Source organism: Salmo salar, chromosome ssa03, assembly GCF_905237065.1.
Source record: "Salmo salar chromosome ssa03, Ssal_v3.1, whole genome shotgun sequence".
NCBI classification, from domain to species: Eukaryota; Metazoa; Chordata; class Actinopteri; order Salmoniformes; family Salmonidae; genus Salmo; species Salmo salar.
Window position 1 is genome coordinate 8,628,664 of NC_059444.1, and position 13,896 is coordinate 8,642,559.

General features: G+C 42.7%; 1 protein-coding gene across 1 annotated transcript; it reads left to right on the plus strand.

Moving 5' to 3' along the window:
• The first annotated feature begins 361 nt into the window (after positions 1 to 361).
• LOC106597112 (dnaJ homolog subfamily C member 1-like) lies at positions 362 to 12,401 on the plus strand. The gene is given in 13 exon segments (XM_014188344.2): positions 362 to 664; positions 1,618 to 1,719; positions 4,476 to 4,522; positions 7,844 to 8,009; positions 8,525 to 8,622; positions 8,915 to 9,008; positions 9,246 to 9,287; positions 9,289 to 9,340; positions 9,849 to 10,021; positions 10,419 to 10,538; positions 10,715 to 10,763; positions 11,168 to 11,655; positions 11,965 to 12,401. Coding segments are annotated over 13 exon segments (1,656 nt in total). The 5' UTR covers positions 362 to 508; the 3' UTR covers positions 12,034 to 12,401.
• Positions 12,402 to 13,896: the final 1,495 nt, after the last annotated feature.

Sequence of the window (13,896 nt, forward strand, 5' to 3'; positions counted from 1 at the left end):
GTTATTTAACAAAGTTCCACGATTTTTTTTTAGAAACTATGTTAATTAACGCGTACATTTGGAAATATCGAACGTTTGGGAAATGTATCATTTAATTATTACTTTTTAAAAAGTATATTTTTTTCAGATTATTTATATCTGTGTCTGGTGTTGCCCATGAGCTCCAGTGGACAGACCACATGGTTCCTGAGAAAATAGCCTATTATAAAAACATCTAATCAACAAAGTAATTTCACTGGGTTCAAATCGGGGACACGCTGGATTGAAATCGGACTCGGAGGGATATCATGCGCATCAATTGGTGCTTTTATGTTGAAGGCAAAAATTACAAACCGGTGTGACACGTGTGGAAACCGGAAGAGGTGACAAACAGAGGATTGTGGGAAATGTAGTAAATCTTTAGCGCAAGCAGCCTGTTGTAAGGATTGTAGCCGCGCTAGGTGTATATCAGCAGGGTTTTACATTTTTCGCGGTACAATATTACCGCCAACATTGTCAAAGCCTGATAATGACCTCAGCTTCATGGCACATCTGGTTTATTGCTGCCGTCAGTTTTCTTATTGCCTGCCCAAGACCCTCTCATTCCTGGGATTCAGACATTGAGCTCTACGATCTGGTGGAGGAAATTCAACAAAACTTTTACGAATTTCTGTCTGTTGAGCAGGTAAGTCATAACTAGTTGTTTTTGTAACCTGTAAATGTTTACTAACTAGCTTTTTTTTAAAGTCCTAAATAGAGATCTGTACCGATGATGAGGCCTGTTGTAGTTTTTTTTAACTAGCTAGCGAACTAGCTACGTGTACCTAGACTACCGGGAGACGAGCAAACCATGACGTGTCAGGTCGCTTCCCCTTATTTTGTATTATAACCCCTGATGGAAGTTAAGGTAGGTAGTTAAATATCGTTAACTAGTTGTTCATCTTGCAAGGAACACTTGCTGGGACACTGTTGCTTCACCAGCCAAAGTTTACTGGTCTGGGGGCAGGCTTTTGCTCCAGCCCTGCTCTAACACATACGATTTTTACTCATCTGATTCAGCTACGCATCAGTACCTTGATCAGCTGAATGAGGTGTGTTGAAATAGGGCTGGAACAAAAGCCTGCATGCCCGTCAGCTCTCCAGAAGGAGGGTTGGCCATCATATGAACAAACTTAGTACAGGATAGTGTTGAATACAGTGCCGTCCTGCAATAGAGTCATCCGAGTGCCATGTCTTGTAGGATGTCGTTAGCCCTGGAGGTGATTACTGTCCTCTGGATAGGATGGAGAAGCGTAGGCCCCTGGTAACCTTGGGGTGGTTACTGTCCTCTGGTAACCTTGGGGTGGTTACTGTCCTCTGGATAGGATGGAGAAGCGTAGGCCCCTGGTAACCTTGGGGTGGTTACTGTCCTCTGGATAGGATGGGGAAGCTTAGGCCCCTGGTACTGTGGGACATGTCAGGTAGAAGGAGAGCGTACAGACTGATTTAGTGCCATAGACTAGTTATTATGTTTGTGATAAACCATGTGTGATATATCACCACACACAATACACTCTGAAATGTGTCATGTACATGTCGTTTTCCTGCTCATCTCTCTCTCTCTCTCTCTCTCTCTCTCTTTCGCTCTCTCGAGTGCAGGATGCCTCGTCGACGGACATCAGAAAGGCCTATCGCAGGCTGTCGCTCACGCTGCATCCTGACAAGAACAAAGATGCAAATGCTGAAACACAATTCAGACAGGTCAGCCCACTCACTTAACATTTTGTATTTATTATGGATCCCCATTAGCTGCTGCCAAAGCTCTTCTTAGGGTCCTGCAAAATTAAGGCCGTTTATACCATTTTAAAACATTACAATACATTCACACTGTGTGCCCTCAGGCCCCTACTCCACCACTACCACATGTCTACAGTACTAAATCCATGTGTATGGATAGTGCGTGTATGTGTCTGCCAATGTTTGTTGCTTCACAGTCCCCTCTATTCCATAAGGTGTTTTTATAATTTTTTTATCAAATGTTACTGCTTGCGTCAGTTACTTGATGTGGAATACAGTTCCATGTAGTCATGGCTCTATGTAGTACTGTGCTCCTCCCATAGTCTGTTCTGGACTTGGGGACTGTGAAGAGACCTCTGGTGGCATGATTGTGGGGTATGCATGGGTGTCCGAGCTGTGTGTCAGTAGTTTAGACAGACAGCTCGTTGCATTCAACATGTCAATACCCCTCATAAATACAAGTAGTGATGAAGTCAATCTCTCTTCCACTTTCAGCCAGTAGAGACATGCATATTATTAATATTAGCTCTCTGTGTACATCCAAGGGTCAGCTGTCCTGTTCTGAGCTAATTGCAATTTTTCTAAGTAATTTTTTGTGGTACCTGACCACACGACTGAACAGTAGTCGAGGTGCGTTGTTAAGAAGGCAGAGCGTCGCTTTATTGTAAACAGACTTCTCCCCATCTTAGCTACTACTGCATCAATATGTTTTGACCATGACAGTTACAATCTAGGGTTACTCCAAGCAGTTTAGTCATCTCAACTTGCTCAATTTCCACATTATTTATTACAAGATTTAGTTGAGGTTTAGTGAGTGTTTTGTTCCAAATACAATGCTTTTAGTTTTAGAAATATTGAGGGCTAACTTATTCCTTGCCACTCACTCTAAAACTAACTGCAACTCTTTGTTGAGTGTTTCAGTCATTTCAGTAGCTGTGGTAGCTGGTGTGTATAGTGTTGAGTCATCCGCATACATAGACACTCTGGCTTTACTCAGTCAGTGGCATGTCGTTAGTAAAGATTTTAAAAAAACAAGGGGACTAAACAGCTACCCTGGGGAATTCCTAATTCTACCTGTATTATGTTTGAGAGGCTTCCATTAAAGAACACCATCTGTGTTCTATTAGACAGGTAACTCTTTATCCACATTATAGCAGGGGGTGTAAAGCCATAACACATACGTTTTTCCAGCAGCAGACTATGATCGATAATGTCAAAAGCGGCACTAAAGTCTAACAATACATCCCCCACAATCATCAAGTGCTGTGCTTGTTAAGTGTCCTTCCCTATAAGCATGCTGAAATTATGTTGTCAATTTGGTTACTGTTTGATAGCATTATATCTGGTCAAACACAATTGTTTCCAGAAGTTTAGTAAGGGTTGGTAACAGGCTGATTGGTCAGCTATTTGAGCCAGTAAAGGGGGCTTTACTATTCTTGGGTAGTGGAATGACTTTAGCTTCCCTCCAGGCCTGAGGGCACACGCTTTCTAACAGGCTTAAATTGAAGATGTGGCAATATCGTCTGCTATTATCCTCAGTCATTTATATCCAGATTGTCAGACTGGTGGCTTGTCATTGTTGATAGACAACAATCATTTTTTCACCTCTTCCACACTGACTTTACAGAATTCAAAAGTACAATTCTTGTCTTTTCATAATTTGGTCCGATATACTTGGATGTGTAGTGTCAGCGTTTGTTGCTGGCATGTCATCCGTAAGTTTGCTTATCTTGCCAATGAAAAAGTCATTAAAGTAGTTTGCAATATCAATGTTGCAATGCAACACTCCCTCCCTACACCCCATGGGGTTTAACACTCCCTCCCTACTCCCCATGGGGTTTAACACTCCCTCCCTACTCCCCATGGGGTGTAACACTCCCTCCCTACTCCCCATGGGGTGTAACACTCCCTCCCTACTCCCCATGGGGTGTAACACTCCCTCCCTACTCCCCATGGGGTTTAACACTCCCTCCCTACTCCCCATGGGGTTTAACACTCCCTCCCTACTCCCCATGGGGTTTAACACTCCCCATGGGGTTTAACACTCCCTCCCTACTCCCCATGGGGTTTAACACTCCCTCCACTACTCCCCATGGGGTTTAACACTCCCTCCCTACTCCCCATGGGGTTTAACACTCCCTCCCTACTCCCCATGGGGTTTAACACTCCCTCCCTACTCCCCATGGGGTTTAACACTCCCTCCCTACTCCCCACGGGGTTTAACACTCCCTCCCTACTCCCCATGGGGTTTAACACTCCCTCCCTACTCCCCATGGGGTTTAACACTCTCTATGGGTTTTTTTTAAGCCCAACTTTGTCTTGTTTGATCTCCATCTTACAAGTAGTCTATGGACGGACACCTTACAGAGAAATTCCTGCAACAAATAGAAAAGCTCATGTTTAAGTGGAACACTGTTTATATGCAGTGTTTTGTGGCAGTAAAAGTAGTTTGTGAGGTATAGTCATTTTCATACACTGCACTCTAACTGATTAGTTCAAATCAAATGTATTTATATAGCCCTTCTTACATCAGCTGATATCTCAAAGTGCTGTACAGAAACCCAGCCTAAAACCCCAAACAGCAAGCAATGCAGGTGTAGAAGCACGGTGGCTAGGAAAAACTCCCTAGAAAGGCCAAAACCTAGGAAGAAGTATTAGTTGAAGTATTGATTGCCATTTCTGTCTATTGCCTCACTGATTTATTTATTTTTCTCCCATAGTTGGTGGGCATCTATGAAGTACTGAAAGATGAAGAGAGGAGACAGAGGTTAGCCCCGCCCCCCCCCCCAACCTTCTCTCACTACTTCTTCTGAAAGTGGGAGGAGTCTGTCACATTCACAATTTCATACACAATTTTGTGGAGAGAACATTACAGTATTCTGTCATTATTAGATATAAAAAAATCCATCACAGTATGGTTTAGGTTGGCACGGTAGTGTGAAACACCCCTAAAATTTGCCGTCGGGGAAATCCTCAAACCACGTTTTGGTTCCTCTGAACTACAGGTACAATGACGTCCTGGTTTTGGTTCCTCTGAACTACAGGTACAATGACGTCCTGGTTTTGGTTCCTCTGAACTACAGGTACAATGATGTCCTGGTTTTGGTTCCTCTGAACTACAGGTACAATGACGTCCTGGTTTTGGTTCCTCTGAACTACAGGTACAATGACGTCCTGGTTTTGGTTCCTCTGAACTACAGGTACAATGACGTCCTGGTTTTGGTTCCTCTGAACTACAGGTACAATGACGTCCTGGTTTTGGTTCCTCTGAACTACAGGTACAATGACGTCCTGGTTTTGGTTCCTCTGAACTACAGGTACAATGACGTCCTGGTTTTGGTTCCTCTGAACTACAGGTACAATGACGTCCTGGTTTTGGTTCCTCTGAACTACAGGTACAATGACGTCCTGGTTTTGGTTCCTCTGAACTACAGGTACAATGACGTCCTGGTTTTGGTTCCTCTGAACTACAGGTACAATGACGTCCCTGGTTTTGGTTCCTCTGAACTACAGGTACAATGACGTCCTGGTTTTGGTTCCTCTGAACTACAGGTACAATGACGTCCTGGTTTTGGTTCCTCTGAACTACAGGTACAATGACGTCCTGGTTTTGGTTCCTCTGAACTACAGGTACAATGACGTCCTGGTTTTGGTTCCTCTGAACTACAGGTACAATGACGTCCTGGTTTTGGTTCCTCTGAACTACAGGTACAATGACGTCCTGGTTTTGGTTCCTCTGAACTACAGGTACAATGACGTCCTGGTTTTGGTTCCTCTGAACTACAGGTACAATGACGTCCTGGTTTTGGTTCCTCTGAACTACAGGTACAATGACGTCCTGGTTTTGGTTCCTCTGAACTACAGGTACAATGACGTCCTGGTTTTGGTTCCTCTGAACTACAGGTACAATGACGTCCTGGTTTTGGTTCCTCTGAACTACAGGTACAATGACGTCCTGGTTTTGGTTCCTCTGAACTACAGGTACAATGACGTCCTGGTTTTGGTTCCTCTGAACTACAGGTACAATGACGTCCTGGTTTTGGTTCCTCTGAACTACAGGTACAATGACGTCCTGGTTTTGGTTCCTCTGAACTACAGGTACAATGACGTCCTGGTTTTGGTTCCTCTGAACTACAGGTACAATGACGTCCTGGTTTTGGTTCCTCTGAACTACAGGTACAATGACGTCCTGGTTTTGGTTCCTCTGAACTACAGGTACAATGACGTCCTGGTTTTGGTTCCTCTGAACTACAGGTACAATGACGTCCTGGTTTTGGTTCCTCTGAACTACAGGTACAATGACGTCCTGGTTTTGGTTCCTCTGAACTACAGGTACAATGACGTCCTGGTTTTGGTTCCTCTGAACTACAGGTACAATGACGTCCTGGTTTTGGTTCCTCTGAACTACAGGTACAATGACGTCCTGGTTTTGGTTCCTCTGAACTACAGGTACAATGACGTCCTGGTTTTGGTTCCTCTGAACTACAGGTACAATGACGTCCTGGTTTTGGTTCCTCTGAACTACAGGTACAATGACGTCCTGGTTTTGGTTCCTCTGAACTACAGGTACAATGACGTCCTGGTTTTGGTTCCTCTGAACTACAGGTACAATGACGTCCTGGTTTTGGTTCCTCTGAACTACAGGTACAATGACGTCCTGGTTTTGGTTCCTCTGAACTACAGGTACAATGACGTCCTGGTTTTGGTTCCTCTGAACTACAGGTACAATGACGTCCTGGTTTTGGTTCCTCTGAACTACAGGTACAATGACGTCCTGGTTTTGGTTCCTCTGAACTACAGGTACAATGACGTCCTGGTTTTGGTTCCTCTGAACTACAGGTACAATGACGTCCTGGTTTTGGTTCCTCTGAACTACAGGTACAATGACGTCCTGGTTTTGGTTCCTCTGAACTACAGGTACAATGACGTCCTGGTTTTGGTTCCTCTGAACTACAGGTACAATGACGTCCTGGTTTTGGTTCCTCTGAACTACAGGTACAATGACGTCCTGGTTTTGGTTCCTCTGAACTACAGGTACAATGACGTCCTGGTTTTGGTTCCTCTGAACTACAGGTACAATGACGTCCTGGTTTTGGTTCCTCTGAACTACAGGTACAATGACGTCCTGGTTTTGGTTCCTCTGAACTACAGGTACAATGACGTCCTGGTTTTGGTTCCTCTGAACTACAGGTACAATGACGTCCTGGTTTTGGTTCCTCTGAACTACAGGTACAATGACGTCCTGGTTTTGGTTCCTCTGAACTACAGGTACAATGACGTCCTGGTTTTGGTTCCTCTGAACTACAGGTACAATGACGTCCTGGTTTTGGTTCCTCTGAACTACAGGTACAATGACGTCCTGGTTTTGGTTCCTCTGAACTACAGGTACAATGACGTCCTGGTTTTGGTTCCTCTGAACTACAGGTACAATGACGTCCTGGTTTTGGTTCCTCTGAACTACAGGTACAATGACGTCCTGGTTTTGGTTCCTCTGAACTACAGGTACAATGACGTCCTGGTTTTGGTTCCTCTGAACTACAGGTACAATGACGTCCTGGTTTTGGTTCCTCTGAACTACAGGTACAATGACGTCCTGGTTTTGGTTCCTCTGAACTACAGGTACAATGACGTCCTGGTTTTGGTTCCTCTGAACTACAGGTACAATGACGTCCTGGTTTTGGTTCCTCTGAACTACAGGTACAATGACGTCCTGGTTTTGGTTCCTCTGAACTACAGGTACAATGACGTCCTGGTTTTGGTTCCTCTGAACTACAGGTACAATGACGTCCTGGTTTTGGTTCCTCTGAACTACAGGTACAATGACGTCCTGGTTTTGGTTCCTCTGAACTACAGGTACAATGACGTCCTGGTTTTGGTTCCTCTGAACTACAGGTACAATGACGTCCTGGTTTTGGTTCCTCTGAACTACAGGTACAATGACGTCCCTGGTTTTGGTTCCTCTGAACTACAGGTACAATGACGTCCTGGTTTTGGTTCCTCTGAACTACAGGTACAATGACGTCCTGGTTTTGGTTCCTCTGAACTACAGGTACAATGACGTCCTGGTTTTGGTTCCTCTGAACTACAGGTACAATGATGTCCTGGTCAACGGGCTACCAGACTGGAGGCAGCCAGTGTTCTACTACAGGCGAGTGAGGAAGATGAGCAATGGGGAGCTGGGCTTCCTGCTCTTCCTCATCCTGACCGTGTGCCACTATGTAGTCATCTGGTCCGTCTACCTGGAGAAGCAGCTGGTGAGGGGACCGTGCATGACCTTTCACCCTTCTGTTTTTTTTTTAACTGCCATGCTGTAATCCAAGTTTGCTGTAATCTGTTCCTCAGCTTCAATTCTATTAACTTAGTTCCCCCCCCCCTCAAATGGGCAGTTATTGCTGTGCTGAAAAAAATGGTCTTAAAAAGCTTTTTTCTGTGTTTGGAAAGTATAAATACACCGGTGCAATTTAAGACCGGGTTTCTCAGCCTCAGTGTATTCAGGATTTTATAATAACCAATTACTCCCATTTAACAATGCTCAATTAAGTAGTCCAAAATGTAATTTATTGAATTATTCAAAGTGAATATGTAAGAGATGTCACATTTCTCCCTATGTCATATAATAAATGTAAGTGATTTGCAGTAAAATGTTTCCCCTTGAACCAAGTAGATTCTGCAAATAAAAAGTTTTTTTTTGTGTGTGAGCAAAGTGGAGCCCATAGACTTCTAATACCCTGATTGACCTCTTCATTCCACATGGTGCTTCTCCTACTAGGATGAACTTCTGAGCAAGAAGAAAAAAGAGAAGAAGAAAAAAATGAGTAGCAAGAGTGCTGAAGAATCGCGTTTTGTCGGACAGGAAAAAATAGAGAGGTGAGTGTCACAAGGCGTTCCTAATTTCACAAGTAAATATCATATTGAATAATAATACAGCACTGCGGGTTTTTTTAGCTGTGAAAGAGAACGGCAACATTTGTCGCACCATGCCTAACTTCTCAAGCAGTGGAACTGTATATTGTAGAACATTTGAAGTGCTCGTTGCATGTGAAAATGTAATTGAAAACACATTGGAATATTGCTCCTTTGTTTAGCATGTAGTGTGTAGCCTATTCATGTGTGTTGTATGTACACTTCAGCATGGTCACATGTCCTTTTTTCCTTTCAGGTCACATGACAAACCTCATTGGCAGGATATCCTGCCACTCAAGCTGAGCACCTGGCTGTATCTCTCTGTCAAGTCTCTCCCCCATGTCATACAGGTAGTCCTCCAGCTAATTTACCCTAACCGAATTCTCTTACCTTCACAGTCCAGGAACAGCCCTTAGCCATGGTATATTGACCAATATATACAGAGCCTTGTGAAAGTATTCCCTCTCATTGCACAGTTTCTATCACTGTATTGGTGTACAATTATATATTTTTTTAATGGTAATTGATAAGATCCTATCAACATCCCCAGCGAGCGACAATTATCTTCTAGTTTGTCTGTGTTACAGGACGCCAAACAGTATTACGAAGATTATAAGGAGATGAAGATCAAAAGAGGAAGTGGAAGCCATGGCACTGGCAGAACAGGAAGCTACTACAATAAGTAAGGACTTGTAGAAGATTGAAGTAGACAGTTTCATTATCTGCCTAATTATGTCTGATTGTTCACTTTCGCCTGGTCTTTATTTAAAAGTAAGATTTATTTTATTAACCTGCCTGGATAAATAAAGTTTAGCTGGATCAAACAAGAAAATAGGAAATCATAATACATTTTATTTGTAGAGCAAAATCTTTTTTCTGAAATAATTCAGTAACTGGGATTGAATGTAAAAATAAAAATAAATAAAAAATTATCCTTTAACGAGGCAAGTCAGTTAAGAACAAATTCTTATTTACAATGACTGCCTACACTGGCCAAACCCGGACGACGCTGGGCCGATTATATGCCGCCTTATGGGACTCCCAATCACGGCCGGTTGTGATACACCCTGGATTCGAACCAGGGTGTCTGTAGTGACACCTCATGCAGTGTCTTCCACAGCTGTGCCTCTCAGGAGCATCAGTTGTATTGTACCGTGTTCTTGTCTTATCACATTCCTCACTTCCCACAGAAGAGAAACGATCCAAAGTGAAGAAGCCGAAGTTTGAGTTCCCCGTTTATGAGCCTTCCCTTACAGTCGCAGACAGCGCAAACTCACTGGCGTACGACCAGGGCATGTCTATCGAGGAGATCGAAAACCAACTGGATGACTGGCTCGAGGATAAGAAGTCTCAGAAGAAAAAGGTGGGCCCACAATATTTTCCCTCTGTGGAAAGGTTTGTTCCCATGACATTAGTAAAGCTCTGCTTTTTTAATTCAGCCAAATATTGGATTATAAAGTTTGTTTTATTTGCCATTTGTAGGTATAGTTGGACAGTTACCAGAATTTGATCTGTCTAATAAGATCCTATTCTAGGATCAAGTAAGGTAAATTGCATGAATCTGGGGCAACAAGCGAGATGGAATAGATTTTGGATGGTCATTATAGCGTTGTGTTCACCAAAATACCTCAAATTCCCGCTTTTTTTCCCCAACAGGGATTTGCGTAAAACCTGGGAATTTTGGTAACTTTTCTGGAATTTTGCAGCCCTAAGCCAAAATGGTCTGGTGTTTGATCTAATCTTGTTTGTCGTTTCCTCAGGCTCCGGAGTGGTCAGAAGAGGACATTACTCTTCTGACAAGGAGTATGGCCAAGTTCCCTGGGGGAACACCTGGACGCTGGGAGAAAATCGCCCACGAACTAGGAAGATCGGTGACCGATGTGAGTATACATTGGGAATGGGTGGTGCATGGAAAACTCTGGACTTAAATGGAGGGAATGTGAATGTTTTGTCAGTCTTAGAAAAAATATATAGCAAAATTAACATTTTGTGTTTAGAAATTTAGGAGAATAGTAGCTTGTCAAAGAAAAATTCCAAATATTGTGATCCTTTGCAGGTTACTGCAAAAGTCAAACAAGTTAAAGATGGTCAAACCAACACATCAGGTAAGTCAGTTTCTTTTTACTTTAACTTGTTTGACCTTTGCAGTAACCTGCGAAAGGACCACTTTATTGTTCAGTTTTTGCCTTTATCATGCATGGTAACATTTTTTATTTCTTCTACAATCATGCAATGTTTAATAAGAGATGAAAATGTAATGTATACAGCTGAATCCATGATATTACTCCGAATACTGAAGAAGCATTTGTATTTAATGTCCATGAGGAGACTAGGGACTATGATGTTTGGAATATAGCCATTCAAGTTTAAACTTGTTCTGAAATGAGTGCTGACAACTGCACCATTTTGTTTTGTTGTGTATAGAAAAATGTCCCCTTTTTGAATTGAATACTTTATTCATCAGCAGAGAGACAGCATCTTAACTTGTACCTCTTTCTCTTTGATGCAGGGCTGGTGAAACTCTCTGAGCTCAAGGCCCAGGGCAGCAGCGCTCTCCCAGGAAAGGGCTCCAAAGCTGGGGCCGGAGCTGTACCTGACAGCCTAATGACCCAGCGTGAAGACCCCCAGCCTCAGTCAGCAGCAATGGCAGAGGTGACAGAACACAGCGGCGGAGGGGATGAAGAAGAAGGCATCCAATCAGGTGGTGTCAGGAGGAGAGGTAAAAAGACTGGGGGTGGAGGTGCGGGGGTGGAGGCCAAGGGACACAGACAGAGGGACTTTGACTCTACAGCTGCAGCCGAGAAGGACAGCGAGGAGGAGCAGAGTCCGCCCCCCTCTTCAGTCCCACAACCGTCCAAGGAGAAGGCCACTGCGGTGACTGACGACGTCTGGACCCAGAACCAGCAGAAGCTTCTGGAGCTGGCCCTACAGCAGTACCCGCGAGGCACCACGGAACGCTGGGACTGGATCGCCAAGGTGGTCCCGGGGAAGAGAAAGGTGAGAGATTACCCCCCCCACATTGCAACATTGCAAAGTGTGTCAAAATGTTTGGCCGACCCCAGTTTAAGTCGTGTGTACACAGTTTGCCTAATCTATATTGTCTGTGGTAATTGACATGATCCTTTAACTTTTCTGTCCACTTATTTATAATTGAAATACTTTCCTGAAACCTGAAGCAATTTTGATGAGTGTTAGATGTAGGTAGGTAGAATAATATGGAAATAACCAAACTTAAATTGTCATGAATAGCTGAGATGGTAAACATGATTTCATTTTGGATGGTGATGGACCTATACTGTTTTTCAGGAGGAGTGTATGATCCGTTACAAACTTTTGGCTGAGCTGGTGCTGAAAAGGAAGCAGGCCAAGTGCTGACTCCTCCCCCCCCAAAGACCGCCATCTTGAAATCAGTTTTCTTTTGGCTCCCCCACATTGCAGGGTGTGTCAAAATGTTTGGCAGACCCCAGTTTTAAGTCATGTGTACACAGTTTATTGCCTAATCTAGCCCCTTTTCCTGGCTACTATACCCTTCAATGTCATCTAAAAGGATGGAAGAAGAGGACCTGGGAGAAGGGACTAGGGCCCATCGTCTCATGTGCCTTAGCTCCGCCCAAAGCATGCCATCCAGCCTCCTCTCTATGGACTGTCACAATTTTTTTTTGCTGTGTCATTTTAAATCACACATGTACTGAATATAACTTGTTTAAGATAAGGAAATAAATGGTTTTATTTATTTACTTGGATCCATTGATGCACTGCTTGAAATTTCAATTTGACTCCCAAAATATATATAAATAAATTAGCGGTCAAACAGCGAAATGGTTCCAATAGTTTTTCCTACATAAGTGTTTCTAAAATTCAAGGGCTGTGTTTTGTGTAGGCTTACCCTGGCATGACGTTCTGATAACCATGTACATTCTAAGACAAGGTGATTTAAAAAATGTAATCAATATATTCATCTTTATTTACTCTGATTTGGAAGTAGACGTCATGCAAGACTACAAATCTCTGCATGCTCCTGCACCTCATCTCTAGCTGACACCTTTGCTAACAGGTATTGTGTCAATTTAAAACTTGCACAAGACAGTTCACAAAATTGTCAATTTAAAAAAATGTAGCCAATTTATTCATGACTAAATGTAGGTAACATTGCAAGAACTAGAGATAATTACTTTTTCTTCGATGCAACAGTCTTGTCCAGGTCATCATGGCATTTCTTTGCGATAGCCATATTAGCGTTTCATTTTGGGGGGGTGAATATATTGTCATCTTGTCCGTGAGAGATTTACAGTTATCAAAACGTCACGCCAGGGTAAGCCTACACAAAACACAGCCCTTTATTTTGTGTTTGTCATTTTTCCCGGTAGTGGATTTTAATGGTGGAAAAATGATTGGAACCATTTTTTTTTTATCGCTAGGTATTATGACTCATACTGTGGTACTCGTATGGAGACAGAGCTGCATGTAACAGTGTCGAGAAACATTTTAGCCTCAGGTGCTGACGAACAGACCATTTAATCAATAAGGTTGACTCAGTTTTAAAGAGCTTTACTTTTGTCTACATAGGGAAATGTTTAGACAGTGTTCCCTTAAAGACCTCTTAAGAATCTGCCCCTTTTTCAATTTTTGCCTAAAATGACATACCCAAATCTAACTGCCTGTAGCTCAGGCCTTGAAGCAAGGATACGCATATTATTGGTACCATTTGAAAGGAAACACTTTGAAGTTTGTGGAAATGTGAAATTAATGTAGGAGAATATAGCGCAATAGATCTGGTAAAAGGTAATACAAAGAAAAAACAAACTTTTGTATTTTTTTTGTACCGTCTTTGAAATGCAAGAGAAAGGCCATAATGTATTATTCCTGCCCAGCTGTAATTTAGATTTTGGCTACTAGATTGCGGCAGTATATGTGCAACATTTTAGACTGATCCAATGATGAACCATTGCATTTCTGTTAATTTGTCTATCAAGACTGTCCAAATATGCCTAATCTGTTTAACTTTTCATGTTCAAAAGTGTGCACTCTCCTCAAACAATAGCATGGTATTCTTTCACTGTAATAGCTACTGTAAATTGGACAAACAAGAATTTAAGCTTTCTGCCAATATCAGATGTCTATGGCCTGGGAAATATTCTTGTTACTTACAACCTCATGCTAATCACATTAGCTCAACCGTCCCAAAGAAGTTAAGAAAACCCTGAATTAAAGTGCATATTTAGATAATCTGACTTTCAT